The sequence below is a fragment of the Ptychodera flava genome, chromosome 17 (assembly GCF_041260155.1).
Source record: "Ptychodera flava strain L36383 chromosome 17, AS_Pfla_20210202, whole genome shotgun sequence".
Lineage (NCBI taxonomy): Eukaryota > Metazoa > Hemichordata > Enteropneusta > Ptychoderidae > Ptychodera > Ptychodera flava.
In genome coordinates this window covers 23,930,888-23,949,978 of record NC_091944.1, presented here as the reverse complement: position 1 = coordinate 23,949,978, position 19,091 = coordinate 23,930,888, and the positions used below count along the sequence as shown (strand labels likewise).

At 35.3% G+C, this 19,091-nt stretch overlaps 1 protein-coding gene across 2 annotated transcripts; it reads left to right on the top strand.

The window, feature by feature from the left end:
• The first annotated feature begins 3,516 nt into the window (after positions 1-3,516).
• Positions 3,517-12,769, top strand: LOC139115836 (C-type mannose receptor 2-like). Of its 2 annotated transcripts, none has more exons than XM_070678221.1 (11): positions 3,517-3,597; positions 5,052-5,331; positions 5,596-5,666; positions 6,349-6,640; positions 6,854-6,924; positions 7,411-7,699; positions 8,111-8,181; positions 8,536-8,607; positions 10,123-10,146; positions 11,315-11,554; positions 12,275-12,769. In XM_070678221.1, the coding sequence occupies exons 1-11, from the start codon at positions 3,570-3,572 to the stop codon at positions 12,493-12,495; spliced, it is 1,659 nt and encodes a 552-aa protein (XP_070534322.1). In that variant the 5' UTR covers positions 3,517-3,569; the 3' UTR covers positions 12,496-12,769. The 2 variants fall into 2 exon arrangements, with proteins under 2 accessions (XP_070534322.1, XP_070534321.1); XM_070678220.1 differs by lacking the exon at positions 3,517-3,597 and adding an exon at positions 3,772-3,861.
• The last annotated feature ends 6,322 nt before the right edge of the window (positions 12,770-19,091 follow it).

The following is a 19,091-nucleotide window of genomic DNA, read 5'->3' as shown; positions in this document are numbered from 1 at the left end:
CAAAAGTCCAGGTTTTACAATATTAATGTGTCTAAATATACAAAGTCTATGACTCTGAGGAATCACATTGCAAAACATATTTTTCTTCAACTTGTAGTGGCAAATGTGAACCCGAATATTACAGTATACATCTTCTGATATCATATGGCTAGATTAGATAACATCTTTCAGGTTCTGTCTTTTGTTGATCATAATATCATATCCCTAATCCTTTTACAACAACAAACATTGATTTTACTTAATAATATTAACTTTATGCACCTTGAAGGAATCAGTCTATGCACTTAGCAAGCAGGTAATATCAAAGAAACAAAGTTGTTTTTTCAGTCAATTGTTTTTTATGCGTTTGCTTAAGAGAGAAATAATTATCTTTGAAGATAATAAAAAATCGAAGAAAATTTTAAAATTTTTGTTATTAAACGTTCTCGTACAATATTTAAGCATAACAAAATGATAGTTAACTATCCGTATTATGTTGTCCTTGTCAACGTCGGATATCGTCTTTGTGATGTTACTGCGCACTGTAATGTTCCTGTCAATGAAAATCGAAGTTAGAACCTTAAACCTTGACAGGAGCTAGGTGATTTGGCATGACAATCGTTTGTCAAAAATGATTCATATGAGAGCTCATAATTATTATAAATAGAGAAACGAAAACAAATTTAAAACTCATAGAAAGTTACTGGTATATTTGTGGACCCTGCTTTTTGCACGAAGACGTGTTGTTAAGCCGCAAAACAGATGAGTGCTCAATTTTACCCTTGTTCTCTCGTATGAGTAGTGTAAAATTAATATTTCAACAAAACCACGCCGCAACACGTTTTTCAGTTTCTCAGAATTGCATCATTGCGTCGATCTTTACGCCAATTAATTAGGAGGAAAGATCAACAGAGACATCTCAAGGGCTGGACGATCTTATTTATGGAAGACATTGCGAGTGAAACACTTCGAACTGCTTAATTATCCTTCGATGAAATACGGGTCGGCCGAACCGATTTACCACTACCGGTACGGTATTCAACGAAATATATCTTTGAGAACAGGGGTCACCCAACACAGTCGTAAATTATCATTCCTAGCTGACCAGCCTATCCCTTGGAGCTGTTTCTGTAGTCAATCGAAACGGCTCTGATATCTCATTTGCCGCAAAATATCGGTTTCATCATAATCCTAGAGATAAATAATCAAGAGTAAAAAGCAAAATGGCAATCGAAGAGTTGTTATGTTAAAGGGTTGGAATGTTTTCTCAGGAGATGAAAGCGATTAAGGGAGTGTCATATTCGTAGTAGTTCTGAAAGCGATAAAGGGAATGTCATATTCGTAGTAGTTCACCAGTCATATACACTTATAGTTCCGCCACCGATACCGACTTTCAGTTAGGTCGTAAATGGGAGAGAGAGAGAGAGAGAGAGAGAGAGAGAGAGAGAGAGAGAGAGAGAGAGAGAGAGAAGAGAGAGAGAGAGAGAGAGAGAGAGAGAGAGAGAGAGAGAGAGAGAGAGAGAGAGAGAGAGAGAGAGAGAGACAGAGAGACAGACAGACAGACAGACAGACAGACAGACAGATATACAGGGAGGTGAGACAGACAGAGAGGTGAGGCAGAAAGGCAGAGGGGGAGAGACAGACATGAAGACATAGACAGACACGGAGAAACATGTTGTATGGTGCCGCGCTGTAATTATCAGAAAACGTTTTCGTCATCAAGTGTCACTTCTTATCACGAGTTTGCATCAAGTGTTAAACGATACTGTGATTCAAAGTATTTCAACATTCGAATGAAATAAAGACACGTGCACATTTTTGACTGCCTTAATGTATTGTAGGATGCCGAATTTTCTCATACAGAAAGATAACAGGATAGGAGCTAAAATATAAAATTGATTTGCCTAAAGAAAGACTGATGTAATGTTTATGATTTATTACTCAATTAGTTTTTGAATGGCATATGATGAACAGAAAAAAATGTTTAAATTATCCAGAGCATTCCCAAGTGGTAGAAGTAGTTAAACGTCTTGCAATTTTTTCTTTTACAATTTAAGCAAAGCAAATTTAGCACAAAGAAAATTTGAATACGGTAAATACGGATAGTTTTCAATCGGATTCGAACCCACAACATACGGCATCAGTCGCCTAGCTGAAAGGCCACAGACAGAACCAGTCGGCTAAATCTCCACTCCCAAAAAAGAGTGGTTCAATAGCCGGCTAAGTTGTTACATTTTTCTGACTGAGGCCGCTCAAGTTATTTTGACTGTCATACTATAGATGGACCAGTGCACTAGGTGCATTGGTTTTCATTTATATAAAGCTAACATCATAAAATTAAGACAGGGGTACCATATTGTCCTATGTATACATTCCCATAAATTTTCACTCGCTGAAAAGCTGTACGTTTATGCTGATTAGCTGAAAGTTGTTCAGTTGATGTTCGCTTTTGCTGCAGACCTGTTGATTCCATTAAGAGTGTAGTTAGTTATATCTCACAAACTAATCTGAAGGCTAAAACAGGATTATTGATTTTATGCTATGATATTGTATAGTTTTAATGTTTTGAACAAGTTTGTTCTCCTACCTACAGTGGGGCATTACTAAACAGCAACGGCTGTTAATAAAACACATGTTTACAAGGTGAATCAAAGAAAAACAACGCTTGTTATTAAAAACATTTTGTCAGCTACTTGAGCCAAATAGCTGACATCATGAAGAGGATAATCGTTGCATTGGATGTTGTAAAATAATGTTTTTAGTTTTCATACACTTCAAGTAGGAGTATACACATATATTTTGGAAACGAGAAAATTTGAAAAGGAGTGAAAAAGGTCTGAAAGTTATTGGTATGAAAATGTCCTACAAACGAGTAAGAGCAGGTGTTTTAAATTAAAGTTTAGAGGTTGCTTCATTCATATTGACCTTGGAATGTCGAAATTTGGAGTTTTGTCTTCGCAATTGCATTATGTGCATAAGAGTGAACTGAAGAGCAGTCAATACCCGAAAGAGCTTCAAATTTATTGAATTATTTGAATGTCACCTCTGTCTGTTTCGATCATCTCATGCCCTCCAGAGTGTCTTTCATCAAATGAATGAATAACTGAAGAAAAAACACACACATTGCGATAATTGCGATTTTTATTCCTTGTAGTGCTCAAAATAAACGATTCGTGCCTGCCACTAGATACTCATAGAGCAGGATAATCATGAATTTCATCAGAAAGAATACTGCTTCAGACAAAAATAACTTTCAAAAGTGCTGGTATGATTGTAACTTGTTCTCAACAGAGCTGTTATCATAACTTGCCGAAAGCTATCTGAATCTTGTTTGTCCTTGTGGTTATTCAATGAATATCAATTGTTAATGCACGAAAAGTAATTGAAAATTTTTTTAAGAATTTTGATAGTATTCTTCAAAAATTATGTAATCATAAAAGAAAATTCAAAACAACACTGCATTCTTCGCCTTCACGCATTGTGTATTTACTTTAATATGTCGTATTATAATTAAAGTATACATGTATCATACTTTATAGGATACACTTATCTGGCTGTCGATACGTACGTACGTACGGATGGATTGGTAGATGGACGGACGGATTCATGATTTCATGTGTTCGTATACTCATTATATATTCATGAAACGACAGATGTTTATCTATGAGTATCAAAAATGCATATTTTTGCCTTTTGTATATGAGATTATCGTGTGCAGCTACCATTGGGCAAAAAGTACTATACATAGCTACATGAAAACTATAAATACAAGAGTTAACTTCAATACGATGTCTTTCTGATTGCAAGTCTTATATTAGTTCAAAACCATGAAGTGGTTGCTTAGGTCGATGTTTATCGCTGCTGCGATAATGTATCAGCAAGGTAAGTATTTCATGTAATCTTCGCACTTTTGGACAAATGAAAGATGCTTTCATATTTTAGTTTTTCTTTTAAACTAGAATAAGTCTATACTTCATGGGAGTTCGAGCAAACATATTACACTTTAAATATAAATTATTTTGCACTGTCATTAATATTATATTATTACAAAATGAGGCTGAAAAGCGCTAACATTTTCATTGTTAAAGTGGTCGTATGTTGGCTGCCACGTTGCTAGATGAGACGATAAAGCTCAGTTCGTAGATTCAAAGTCATTTTTTATGTTTAAGAATGTTTTGCTTTGGTATCTACAATTGGTGATTGTGCTTTGATCTTTATGTCTGGAAAAGTATAAACTTAATGCATTTCGATGAGTGAAATACATGTACGAACCGTGTCAGTGAGACGGCTTGGACAACTAGGTGGGCAAATTCATCGTTAAACAATCTTTATTGGTCACTTACGGAGATGGCATCTAGAAACAAGTAATTATGAGAGGACATATGTTAAATTTTATCCGGGATCTAGCTTTAATTTTTTCGTTGGCGGGAGACATAACAAGTATATATCAATGACTACGAGGCTGTAGCGAGTCTGAAGTTGCTTTCTAACAATAATGAACCACTGAATATTTCTCAATACCATCATTCCTCGTTTGAACAACTGAATACCTAGAAAAATATATTCAAGTACCAAATCTGCCTTCCTGGCAAACATAGCCTTCAAAAGTTTACAAAAATGAGATCAACATTTTTCAAAATTTACAGGAGCCTAATGTTAAAATCAAAGACGATCAGATTCCTTCTGGCTGAGTTACGTCCCTTGTGGAATTTTTCAATCCAGGCTAATGGTTCAGGGAGATCTTAAAGCAAATACGAGATTGGGGTAAATCTGATTCGATACATGGCTGCCTAACAGTATTGCTAAAATTGAATTCGAGTAAGTTCTCTTCTTGTAGCACCCTTACTTTACAACAATAGGATTGCAGTTTTTTCAGATTTATTTGAAAATAAAGGTCAATGCTAATTTGCGTTTAACCAAAGAGTGGTTGATATTGATGATTCAAGAAGCAAATGCTATGATTACGCATACGCCATCGTGTCTTTGAGTGACAGAATAATAAATAGGCACAGCATTTGCAGAGGAAACGTAGCAATGTAATACATTATTCATTTAATCTATTTATCTCTTAGCCTCGGGACTGCAGCTGTTTAGGGAGCCTAAAAGCTTCCCCGATGCCCAAGCTTCGTGCATGGCAAACGGCATGATACTGGCCAAGGACACGAGTGAGTCTACACATTCTGCAATACTTTCGATGATTAGAAGTAATGGTTTAGAAAACACAGATGTCTGGATTAATGGTATACAGCTCAAAAATAATCAATGGGTAACCACAGATGGAGATCCCTTGACAACGTACCAACGTTGGACACGTAGAGAACCAAATGGAAGCGGGCACTGCTTACAGCTGTGGTGAGTGTCCAATAAAATATCAGAACAAAACATGGTTTGTCCTGAAGTGTTTAGCCAGCTATTATATTTTGATTGCATGTAGTATTAAGAGTGCAGTGAGCTCACTGACCAGTGTTTCCCCTTTCATCGGAACAAAACCAGTTCGAGATTGAACTACAGCCCAACGACCACAAAGAGTGGTGCCTTGATTAAGCTTGACAATTTGTGTAAACTAAAAAAGTTTGGTTTGATTAACCATCAGGTTTTGGTTTTCTATGATTACAGGCAAGCCAGAGATCACGATTGGGATGATACGCCATGTAGATACACAAAACCGTATTTATGCGATCAAGGAGGTAATTTCAAACTAACAACTTACAAATAACAAACTAAGCTATATCTATCTATCTATCTATCTATCTATCTATCTATCTATCTATCTATCTATCTATCTATCTATCTATCTATCTATCTATCTATCTATCTATCTGCCTGCCTGCCTGTTTGCCTGTCTATCTGTCCGTCTGTCTATACAATATATATCCTGCTGTGTCTCCACCTATCTGTTTGTTTGCTGGTTGTTTTCCTTATATGTAAGTTTATCTGCCAGTCGACCTCTGCCTTCTCTTATGAAAAGTTTATGCAAGTCAGTATGTTAAAAAACGCGGTTTATGAAATCTTCTCTTATTTTCATTCTGTGTCAGTGTCTTTTTTTGCGTGCAAATAAAAATGTTAAGTATCGTCTGCATCTCCGTTTGTCTGCATCTACTGAGCTGTGTCTTATTTGCGCAAGTCAGTTGGTCAGTTGGTAAAAGTTTGAATTGAATAAATTGTACATGTCGCAGAATACTTGCTTGAGCCCCGACGGAAATTACAGTACAAGTAAATCGGCCACTTAATAACAGTGTAAATAAATAAATTAATAAATAAATAATAAATAAATAAATAAATGGATGAATGAATGTATGAATGAATGAATGAATAATACTCTTTGCAATGCTGTACTTAATTTGACCGTATTTCTGTCAACCCAACAAGGAGCCGACGTACAATCATCGCTGCAAATGTTCACTGAGCCAATGACTAAGGGCGATGCCCAAGCTACCTGCGAAGCAAACGGCATGACTCTTGTTGTTGATAGGAGTGAGAGCACCCATTCGGAAATTCTTTCACTCATTTATGCTTACGGCTTGCGAGACTCGGATATATGGGTAAATGGACTACAGATGCACGACGGAGAGTGGGTAACCATCGAGGGCGAACCTTTGACAAGTTACCATCCCTGGACATGGGCAGAACCCAATGGAAGTGGCCGTTGTTTACAGCTATGGTTAGTGAATAGATAAATCAAAACGAATAAGAATCTTTCATTTTTAAAGAATCTTTTTATGGCACAAATGTGACCTTACGTACAATGGCAATTTATAAACAATAGTTTTGAGTAAAAACAACCATTAACGATGGTGTCATGCTGAAGATATAAATTCAATGACTCCAGTTTTGGCTGGTTTTTACATTTCTTTAAATATTTCTATCCCTCTAGGGCGGGGAGAGATCAGGACTGGGATGATACACCATGTAAAAAGACTAAACCGTTTATTTGTGATCAGGACGGTAAGTTATATATATATTATATATATATATATATTATATATATATATATATATATATATATATGTATATGTATATATATATATATATAGAGAGAGAGAGAGAGAGAGAGAGAGAGAGAAAGAGAGAGAGAGACAAAGAGAGACAAGGAGACAGAGAGAGAGAGAGACAGAGAGACAGACAGATAGGCAGAGAATAAGAGAGATATCTGCTTGTTACATATGCATATATGACAATTACACACATATGACAATTACACACATATAACAATTACATACATACATACATACATACATACATACATACATACATACATACATACATACATACATACATACATACATACATACATACACTGAATTTTAATTATTTATGAGCCGTGGCCATTTTCTTTGTCTGTTCCTCGATTGCATTTTGATGCAATTATGAGTTTACGTTTATTTTATGTTTATTGAATGACTTCTTAATTAACTAATTTTCTAATTAAAGAGTACAAAGAGCCAGCATTCAAGTTGTTCACCAGTTCAAAGAGTCATGAAGATGCACAGGCGACTTGCGAAGCATCGGGTATGACATTGGCGATTGACACGAGTGAGGAAACACATTCTGCGATAATCAGGCTTTTGATTCTGAACCAGCTACATAACACCGATGTTTGGATTAACGGACACCAAGATTCCAGTAATGATTGGGTCACCAGTGATGGCGCTGCACTGACTGCCTACCATCCATGGGCAAATGGAGAACCAAATGGAAGTGGTCGTTGTCTACAACTTTGGTATGTATTACCATAATGGCAATAAGGATGGCTTACAAGCTGAATTAGTGGTGGTATATTATTTGTTACATTGTTTTGTGAGACATTTTATTGGTGAGTTCAATTGATACATCGAAGTAACAATGATCTGGATAGGCCATATTCAAATCAGACCACCTTTCATTATTTATCTTTTTCTATTTCATCAACGAATTTAATCGCTCACGAAGTTCTTTATTCACATAAAAATAACGTTTTACATTTTCTTATGATAATAAATTTTGTTAAGTGCAAACATACCATCGGATTTCAAATGTTTGGAGAGATCGTTGGAGAGGTCGTTGCCCGCCGTTTACTGCACAACAGTTACTGCCATTGCCATTTATTCATACAGTCTCGATTGCTGTTATTTCCTGATATTCCTTTTACAAGGGCTGGGAGGCAACATCAATGGGACGACACTCCTTGCAGCATTAGAAAAGTGTTCGTTTGTGGATATACAGGTAATTTATTTCGTGAGTTTACACAAGTTTACAAACTTTTTGAACTCTCGCAAATATTAACAGTAGAACCACCTGCGACACATTGTAAGCATTCGCTCATCTTTAACATTCACCGTTAATATGATTTCGAAACAAAACCACGAGCATTGCTCACTATATAAAATCCATAGCTGCTTCATAATAAAATATTCCACAACCAAAACATTTAGGAAAATAATAAGTTACTTATTAGCTCAGGCAATTACGTAATTCCAAATTGTAGTGACATTCAAACGCGATTAATTTAGAAAAATATACACACAAAAATAAATAATAATAATAATGTGTTTTCGTTTTACTTGTAACATGAAAAAGCACCACCGCCGACCGAAGCGCCACCAACGCCACCGCCACCAACGCTTCCTGCCCAAACAACAGCAGCTCCAGGTAATCATTCATCGTATTATATATAAGATCGCTAGGTACGCAAATTCGTTATCTGACTGGATGCAAGCTCACATTAACTGTGATAAAATAGTTCTAAACCAAAAGGGGCAGAAGGTTTTTGCAAGAGATTACATAAAATGCTCTTTTGCGTCTGCGCGCAACTACTCAACGTTTTTTTTTTCAGGTAAAAACCTTTCATGCAGAATGATTCATAATTGACAATAACCGGTTTGTTATAACAAGTCTGACAAAACAATTTGAGGAGAAAAATCTGAATTCGAATTATTCTTACACATTTATCATGAGCAAAGCATAACAGTCCTGCTTCATGAAACTGGCAAAAATGGTTATTTGAAGTTTTATTTTTCATTGTGTCCAACTTTTTTTGATAATATGCAAACATCATTACAATTTCTCTACGATTTCCAGTTTTTTGCAGCAAAATATCCAAAAGGCTTTTGTTTTGGGAAAACAGCAAGCGTTTTCGTTTTGTTGTTCGTTTCTCATGTGCACAAACAGGCGGCTTGGTAATCACTTGAGTTGACTATACAATTCACGACTAAATTTATTTCTCATTGTCTTCAAGACAGCTGGCCAATCGAGAAAGCCGTATAATATATGTAAAAAGTCAAAATATATTTTGTGAAATATTTATGATGTTCTTATTTGCGTCTTTCCATATACGATTTCCCGACTCCATACTTATTCCAGAAAAATATTTGAGGTTTAGTATGTTATGCCGTAAATCGGTCGCCATCAATGCATACGGTATTACCGTCAATATAACTGGCGCTGCTTCCAAGAATTTAGATTTTGCGATTATGACTTTAGATAAACAAATATACTACTCAACATAATATCCTTTTTTCCCGCCTGATGCACTCGCAGAAGGAGAAAGTAAGTTGCTTTAACGACCTTAAGTTTGCATGTGATTGCATGCAACAGTTTGTTTTGTGCTTTTGTTTGTAGTTTGCTTTTAGTATAGATACAAGAAATTCCTATCAACAGCATGTTTAATGTTAGCAATTATACAAATTATACAAGGTAAAAGAATGGCAATTTCAGGAAGGATCGTCTTGAACAACGTGTATACGAAATACGTGGTTTCCACTGTGTATAAAAAAACAACCGGACACACGGCATATAATGTGTGCACATGATCTATTTCTAAGAAGTCTTGTAGAAATACAAACTTGTCGAATTCATGGATCTTATATCTTGCTTGTTTTGATTTGAGTACCAATATGTGTTACCTGTCTGATCCACTATCGTATTTTATAAAGCCATTTACAGAGTCCAATTTAATTGACGTTGACTACTCCGTCACCGTGGTTTACAGTGTTTTGTGTCCTTTAGAAACTTGTTTCATATGTACGAATTTTAGATAGAGTAGATTACAAAACGTAATCCCAAGGCAAATATCGGACATTATATTATTGTCCATAAATATTAAATGAGTTCAAAAATATAAATCTGATATTCAGCTATGGATGTTTGCTTTATTTTGAAATCCAGCTACCATGATTCCGACTCTCGCACGTGAGTATTCCGTTTTTATATATTTTTACAGCAACATAATATTATGCTACCCAAGGAAAAACCCTTGCATTCAAAGTATAACATTTAAATTACATTAAATGTCAGATGAAACATAGCAATAATTTTTTTACTATAACCCAAACGGGATTCGAACCCTCACACACTCACGGCAACATCGCCTAGCTGCTAGGCCTCACACAAAACCAGTCGGCTACCGTTTCCAACCCAAAAGAGTTGGTCACAGCAACCGACTTAGATGTTACAATCCTTTGCTCGACCGAGCAACACAGTGTGCATGGAGCAGACGACATACAGACAAGAGTTATTGTATCACAAAAGATTATCCACGTCTAATACTAATGATGTGTTATCTAGAGCATTAAGGTGACTTCATTGTCTGTTACTGAGATCAAGTTGAGACAACAGTTGCAGATTTTGCAGTTACAGTCAACAGTGACGTTATGCTTGGAATATAGAAGAGACCGTTTCGTTTATCATGAGTGAAAAACAATAATGTAATGGATGAATATGCTTCTTAAATCAAGCTGTAGGTGTTAAGTGCCATAGCTAAGAGTACAACAATACCTAAAGTATCTTTGATTTGTATACTAGATTAAGTGTTGACTCTTAATCGAGTACAGTAGTTACAGAGAATTGCAACATTATGTCTAATCATTGAGCCTCAATTTTGAACTGTTCATGTACAGCTGCGTTGTTTGCCCTGTGTCATGTCGACACTTTACAGTAGGTATGGGTTCAAACTGTTTGAATAATGTGTCTAGTTATTACGTTGTTGAAAAACTCCTCTCTCAAATGTCATAATAAGCAGTTAAAATGGTAGGAAACCCATTTTATTTTATTTCCTCAAATGATGGTCCATTGTCGCTTGCTTTGGTCAAACATATCGAGTTTCAATCACAAAAATACAAAAAAATTGCATATAAATCGAAAAGAATCGATTTGATCACTATATATTTTCGACAACGAACACTATGAATCTTTCCCTTTCATTTCATATATGTGTCCGACATAATGTTGGTGATGTATGGTACATTGTAGATCTATTTTTGGCAGGTTTTAGATCCATCGTCTTCGCACGAACAGGGATATTTGATATTGGTTAAGGTCATGTAATATGTTTCATTTCGTTTTTACTCTCTGTCAATAGCGTGCGAATTTCCTTCCGGTCTTCACAACGTGGCAGAGGGCAGACCAACCTCACAAAGTTCAGACAAACCTAAAAAGGATTCGGGATCTGAAAACGCAGTTGATGGGGATTTCAGTACTGACGTAGCGACGGGCTCTTGTTCGTGGACAAACAAAGAATATCAGCCATGGTGGAAAGTGGACCTCGGGCGTAGTCATGACATCTATGAAGTTGTCATCACAAACAGAGAAGACTGCTGTCGTAAGTACAGAACCTTCTATGTCAAAGATAAACATAGACCTTGAAAGTCAGTCAATATCGAGTAATATCGTTGTCGTCAATTATATTCCCTATGTTTCTAATTTTTGTATTTTACATTCGTTATTGCTAAGAATTTTTTGTAACGATGCGAGACTGAATTAATGAGAATGCTTTCAAAAATGTTGAGCAAATAGTGTACCATTCAATCTATTGATAATGATAAAAAGCTTGTTGGTTTTATTTTTACAAACTATGAACATTTAAACTTATTCCCTCTTTATTCCATAGTGAAAGGAGGAAACATGCATAAAGAACACATAAACATAGAAGCAGAGTTTTATACATACACTTTAGATACATCAATATACAGGCACAGACTAACACACACACACGATATATATATATATATATATATATATATATATATATATATATATATATATATATATATATATATATATATATATATATATATATATATATATACATTGTACCGATACTTCAAATATAAGAACATTACATACGTTCCTTTCTAACACGTTTATACATTGTCAGACGTACAGACAGACACGAATGCATACATACATACATACATACATACATACATACATACATACATACATACATACATACATACATACATACATACATACACGCACATTCACAAGCAAATAATCAAACAAACAAGCTCATTGAATATATGCCATAATTTTCTTCCAGCTTTCCGTATCAAGAATGCAGAAATACGCGTTGGAGACAGCGATAATTTTGAAGACAACCCTATTTGTGGAATGATGATACTTGGTAGAATGGCCAAAGTAAACCCCATCCATGTTAGATGTGGTTGTGAGACTCCAATGAGTGGACGATACGTCAGTGTACAGCTGATTGATAGAACACAGATGCTGACCATGTGTGAGGTAGAAGTTATGGCTGCCTAGATGCATTTGCTATGAACGCATATCTACATGAACGCGAAAACTGACAAGAGAAAAATTATTGTAATGAGACAGATTTCAGATATGCATGCCATATTGATTTTAAGGGTGAAGGTTAAATATGTCTTAGAAAAGAGGATTCTCATTTGGCTTGAAACCAGATCACGATATCTATCTATTTTAAATGATTTCAAAACAATGATAAAATAACGTTCATTACCTCTTTATCTCTTTGTGGCTTTATTTCTGTCAAATAAAGGATAGCGAAGTTCAACTCAATATCTTTGAACTGCTTATTTAATTATTTATTTATTTATTTATTTATTTATTTATTTATTAAGGCACTGATTATATTCGTCATTCTATCTCTCGATGTTCAAGTCGTCTGACACCTGCTGCTATAAAAGAATGTTTCTTAGAACGATTTAAGTTTCAAAGTATTCGTTGTGTAGCTGAAAATGTATGCTATCTTTCCTCCAACTGTCGTAGATGTTGAAATGCCATATCCAAATAAGACGATTTTATGAAATCGATTGCGATGACATTTGCCTGTTTATCGCATAACATTTCTGGTAGATAAAAGCAAACGGTATATAAATTCGTTTATTATGATGTAGGCAACAGACGGGGAAATCAGAGATCACAGTGTCATGTTTAGGATGTGCAAGAGAGGAGAGAATACTGAGCTGTAAATTCAGAGATATTGTCTTTTTTGACAGAAAGTAACCTCATTTAAATTTAATTGGTCAACGTTTGGTCTTGTTACTAAGTACTTATGCACAACATCGTAAGATCGTAAGGTTTTCATTCTTATGTAAATACATGTCTTTATCAATTCAGTTGCTCAACTTGCGGCGTAAGATGATGTCTATATGAAAAGCTTCTATAGTTGCTTTACTTGACGGACATATGAGACGGGTACAGGACTCTCATTGACATTCTTATACATATTGTCATGCAAGAAAAAAGTTGACCAAATTGAGTCAATGACTGCGATAGACATATTTTAACTGCACTGATAATAATAATCAGCGAATCTTTATCACCCGGCTATTACCAGCGTAGGACATAAGAATTTTGATATTTACAATTACAACTTTCCAGGACCTTTACCTTACAACTTCTTGGTATACAGATGTCGGCAGGACAAATGAGGGTAACACCGTTACGTTTGTGTTATCGACAGTCTGAGAGTCGCCCAAAACAGTTTGGTCCAAGAGGCCATAGGCCGAGTCCATCTGCTTGCTTTGTAACTCACCCCTTCGACTTCCTAACTGATAAATTTTACATAAGATATTCCACTATACCTCGTCGGACACCGCCTTCATCGTTTACGTGATCAAGTATGATGTGTGCATGACAAGACGAAAATTTTGGTGTCAAACGGTTGCGGTTACTAAAAATTCAAATCAAATTAAATAACTTTATTGTCCATTATTGAAACGCGCACAAATGAAACATTTTCTCCAGGCACCACAAAGCTCCCGCCTTAAAATTATTAGAACACACATACACAGAATCTGAAAAAAAAATCAATGAATTGGGTATAAAATTCCGAGTTTAAAACTGCCACAGCTGAGGGAATGAAAGACTTTTTCTACAAAAATTTTTGGGGCAAAGAGTACCTTGAGTCGTCGACTTGATGGTAGAATTTTGAATTCTGTGCTGAGTTGATGTGTTTGATCCTGATGAGCCTGAATGGCTTTCCTGTTCAAAGGTTGGTAGTATACTACTGAATGTTGCTGTTGTTTTATACCAACAATCTCTCCTGCCAGATTGATGACTTGTGTTATTCTCATTTTGTCCTTAACTGACAGGTTCCCATACCGAGAGACAATATCAAACGTTAAAATACTCTTAACAAGCGAACGATATACAGTTACTAAACAATTATGCTGACATATCTAGAAATTTTGGAAATTGTCAACAAGACTTCTATTATCCTTTAATTACCCTTCCGGAATTTTAATAGTGCTACCTAGTTCTTGAATACGGCAATGGGAGGCTTGGCTACATATCACATCGTTTCTTTAATCGCTCTTCTTTAGTAACAGCGTCAATGACATCACCTTTTCTATTGGTTTTCTTGTACAGGTTTCCCTTTTTCCATCACCTATTTTTTCTCTCGCTTTGGATGATATCTGAAGCCCGATGGAGTATCAGTAAATGAAAAAATTACAATTACTTTACTGACACTCTTTACCCTAATGAAAGACTAAACTTCGTCAAACATAGAGACTTCAACGAAGCAATACGATGAGTAACCAAAAAAGACCAAACCAGCGATAAATAAATAAATAAATAAATAAATAAATAAATAAATATATAAATAAATAAAAGTGCATAGTGTACATAAATAGAAGACAAACTGGAGAGAGTATTTGTTTGTTCATTGTTGTTGTTTGTTATTGATCTCTCAGTTGTAGACACTTGTTAATGTACATTGCTATGGGAATGTTCAATTGGTACAATCGCACAGATTGCATGTGTGTGTGACTACAGTGTCATAGGTTTACGACGACAACAAAATGCGTTGCCTCTTAAATAAGACGACCCAAATATCCGATCTGTGTATCACTTTGTTTATTTGAATATAAGAATGCCTTCCAGATTGAGAATAATTCCCAGAGAACAATTTAACTGAAATAAATCACAGGAAAGATACAGAAATAAGAAATTAAACTAACTTTACACTCAGAAGACTCATAGGTCAAAAGTGATATGCATTGGTCCAGCTGCATGGGATCTCGTAGTGAACGCCATCTAACGATACTAAACATTTACTTCGTTTACAAGATCTTATTCAACAACAAAACCTTGACGTACCAAATGATGAAAATTAATGGTTTTGAGCAGTTACTAATTTACTCTAAAATGCATAAATACAAGTACTAAAGCATCTAGACATAGAATTCTAAAATCTTACAGATTTGAGTGCAATCAGTGCCAATAAGAGTTCGGCCAGTTCTTGATAACATATTGTCCGGAGAGACATTTCCTAGACCGATACAGTGGCAGTACCAATACACAATAGAGCAGGGTTTGTGAAGTTCCCTTAATAAGTCATCAGCAGTCGGCTCATTACACAATAAAAAATCAACTCACAACACCGGAAACGTTTTGAATTAGTAGAATACTATAACGTTAAACAAGTTTGGGTCTCTTCCACAGTAAAAAATCGTTGAAAGTAATTCTCCTGAGAAAATATCCGCGTATCTTTGACAGTTTTCTTTCGTCCACTCAATAAATGTAAAGATCAAGGTTAACTCTCTTCCCATTCATTGCGTTGTGTGATGTGATTGTGAACACTGATTACGAAATTGAACTAAATCTGTGACTCATGTTTCATTTGGGTAAGGAATTTTTCACTGGTAAGAATGCTGAATTCGTAATCTCGAACACCCATTAATGAAGTAGAGATTTTGACCATAGCAACTGACATGAAAATTTCATCGATTAACATATTCCATCTCCCTGAGTGCTGGCTACAGTCTTAATATGTGTCAACCAGTCAATCATGGCGTGAAGTCCTTCACTGATGCTGTTTCATTCCTTTTGATAGCAGATTCATTATAAATAAATCAGTTTGTCCTCATTACTCGGTGTTTTAATGGAGTCTCAGAATACAAATCAGTTTTTTATTCAAATGGATAATAACTCGTGATAGGTATGCAATAGAATATTACAGACCGAACATATGGCTCGCGGGACTCGTAAAAATTTTACCATTTTTTCTTGCTGAGGTCGACGAAAAGGTTGTATACCTCCCTCCAAAGTGTACAGGAAATTTTGATAGTCATTTTATAACATATGTTTGCTGTGTTCCAGAGTTTGTGTATAAGCCAATTCGATATACCTTGAAAATCACAGTCTATCATTCTATCAGCTGGGTAGGAAAACATAATGACAGACACAAACTATTTTATTTGTTACTAATGGACACTAGATAACATATTTTTCGAGTGTTTATCTACCCTGTAGTAATTTGAATATTTTACTGTGCCTGTAGAAACCTTACCTTTCTCTTTCTTTAAATTATCCTCTTGATAAAAGGACATGTACAAATTATCGTACCATAGTGAAAACAGACTTAATTGTAAGTGATTTGAATTACTCAAAGTCTCTGGCTGTCTTAAAATTGAAATAATGATATCATGAAAAATAATAAAAATTGGTGCCGCAGACGGCGTCATAAAAGAGGGATTGAAATACAGCATGTTACTCATAAATTATGTTAATCTGCAAAGATGACCGTCTTGTATAGAGTATTCAGCGATAGGCTGTAAAAATTAACAGCTTGTCCATGAAGCAATTAATGGTTTTATTGTAGAAATTAAATTGGTTCACTCTTCAAGTAACCAAAAATAATTTCTGTGATAATCGGTTTATTTTTTAAGTCAATAAAATCGGAAATGTTATCGACAGATATCAAAGATGTGATTTTAAAGCGGCTATACGCGTTGCAGAATAAATTGATATGGGTAATAAAATATTTGGTACCGATAGTGTTCTTTGTTTTCAGTATATTAAATGTACGTTTCAAAATAAGATACATATGTAACATTTCTCTCCAAGAAAGATTAACAGCAAGCCAAGTCATGAGCGTAAACAAGTCACAATTGATGAATTAACGAGAGCATAAAATATTCACAGCTCGTGCTCTTAAACATACATAGTATCCTCTTTTACAGAAATGATAAATCAAAAACAGCATTAAAACTCACAGCTCGTGCTCTTTAAAATGTATCCTCTTTCCCCATTGCCAATATCAAATCCTTTTCTGCTCTGGATAGCATTTATCATTTTACCGGTTTGATTGATTGATAAAAATTGATAAATTGACTGATCGATGCTGATAAATCCGCATCTGAATATTTCATATTCAATGTCTGTTCAAATAAGCGATATATTATGCAAAAACGGAGACCAAATTGAAATAAATGTATTTATGTACTGCTTGGTGAAATTAATTTTTTTAAGGTAGACTTCTAGAGGTATAATTTATAGATTAAAGAATTTGGAGATTAAAGAAACTACAGAAACGGCCTTTTCTGCTTCATATCTGGACATTTTACTTGAATTTGACTCTAATGGTCACCTTTCTACTAGGCTATATGACAAGAGAGATGATTTCAACTTTAGTATCATCAATTTTCCACACCTCATAAGTAATATTCCACTCTCACCAGCTTATGGGGTATACATTTCCCAGCTTATTCGATATGCTAGAGCATGCAGTTCATATGGTGATTTTGTAGAGAGACATGGCCATCTGTCTTACAAACTATTAAATCGGCCTTAGTTAGTGACCACTACCTATCTGACTTATAGATTGATATATGGCGGGTGCCACATGTGGGGCAGGATGCGCTACTATTTTCGAAACACCTGACATCACTTCTTGGTCTTCTGGCCAGAGGTCCATATATCTTTCTTTCATGAATGTGACTTTGTTTGTGTACCGTCTATTTACTGTCTGTTCTGTGCTGTTTTGTGTCTATGTTTACAACTATTGTCTTGCGAATTCTGACCTACTGTCATTGGATTATGGATTGGTATGATTGCGATAATTTATGATAAATCCGAGGATTTTCATAGGTGACAATGTAAGATTGTTTAAACTACTCTTAGTGATCGCCTAAGAATATATCCGCTGATAGCATGACCCTATGTTGCAATGTATGTACATGTCCGAAAATCATCTCCCTTTGAGCTGAAAGTTTTATCACTTACTGATGTTACTTCTCTGACTTTACGGTTTTTGTGTTGAAGTACAGGTCCTATCTAGTATCAGCCTGTAGTACCGCGATGTGCGAATGTGTACTGTACTGGGAATCGCTCTCGAGGTCAACCTTGCTCTATCAACTACAGCCCGAATTATTTCGACGTTCACATTTGGTGTAGCTTACCATTGGACTGACGTTACGCCCACGAATAGCTCACCATTTCCGAATAAAGCCGACGTTTGTTTCTCTCAAATGCGAAAGAGAAGAAAGTCAAACACGGAAGTAACTGAAGCTCACACAACAAGTTGTCGGTTGTAAGCACGACTTGAAATACTATCAAAACAGGATGAGATGATCTTTCAACTTTAAGCTTGAGTCAACATTAACCTCTGGTCATTTCTAATAACTTAAGCATATGTTAAAACAATACATCACTTAAAGCAAGACAGGCGGTTACATCGAGATTTGAAGGGTTAACATACTTCATTAATAACAGGAAGCTACGACTGCTGACAATTGTCACTGTCTGTCAAGTTGATTACTATAGGTCACAACACGATTGGAACTAAATTGGGATAATTGGATAGGCAGAATTTCTCAAGAATTTTAGAAATTTCTCTACTTTTACACCATATTTGCTTACCATCTTTGAAATTTTATTCAAAATTTACGATGCTGTTGAAACCTTATGAGTAAGAATCAGTGCATGATAGTATCTAATGCAATATTGTTCAAAACTTGTGAACAATATTCATATTTGAATGAAAATATGAGAGATTGTCTGTAGTTTCTTCTTTACTGAAACACTAGTAATAATCTCAGTTTGTCATTTTTCCTCGACCAAAATGAAGTTTTTCGATTGATTTACAGTTA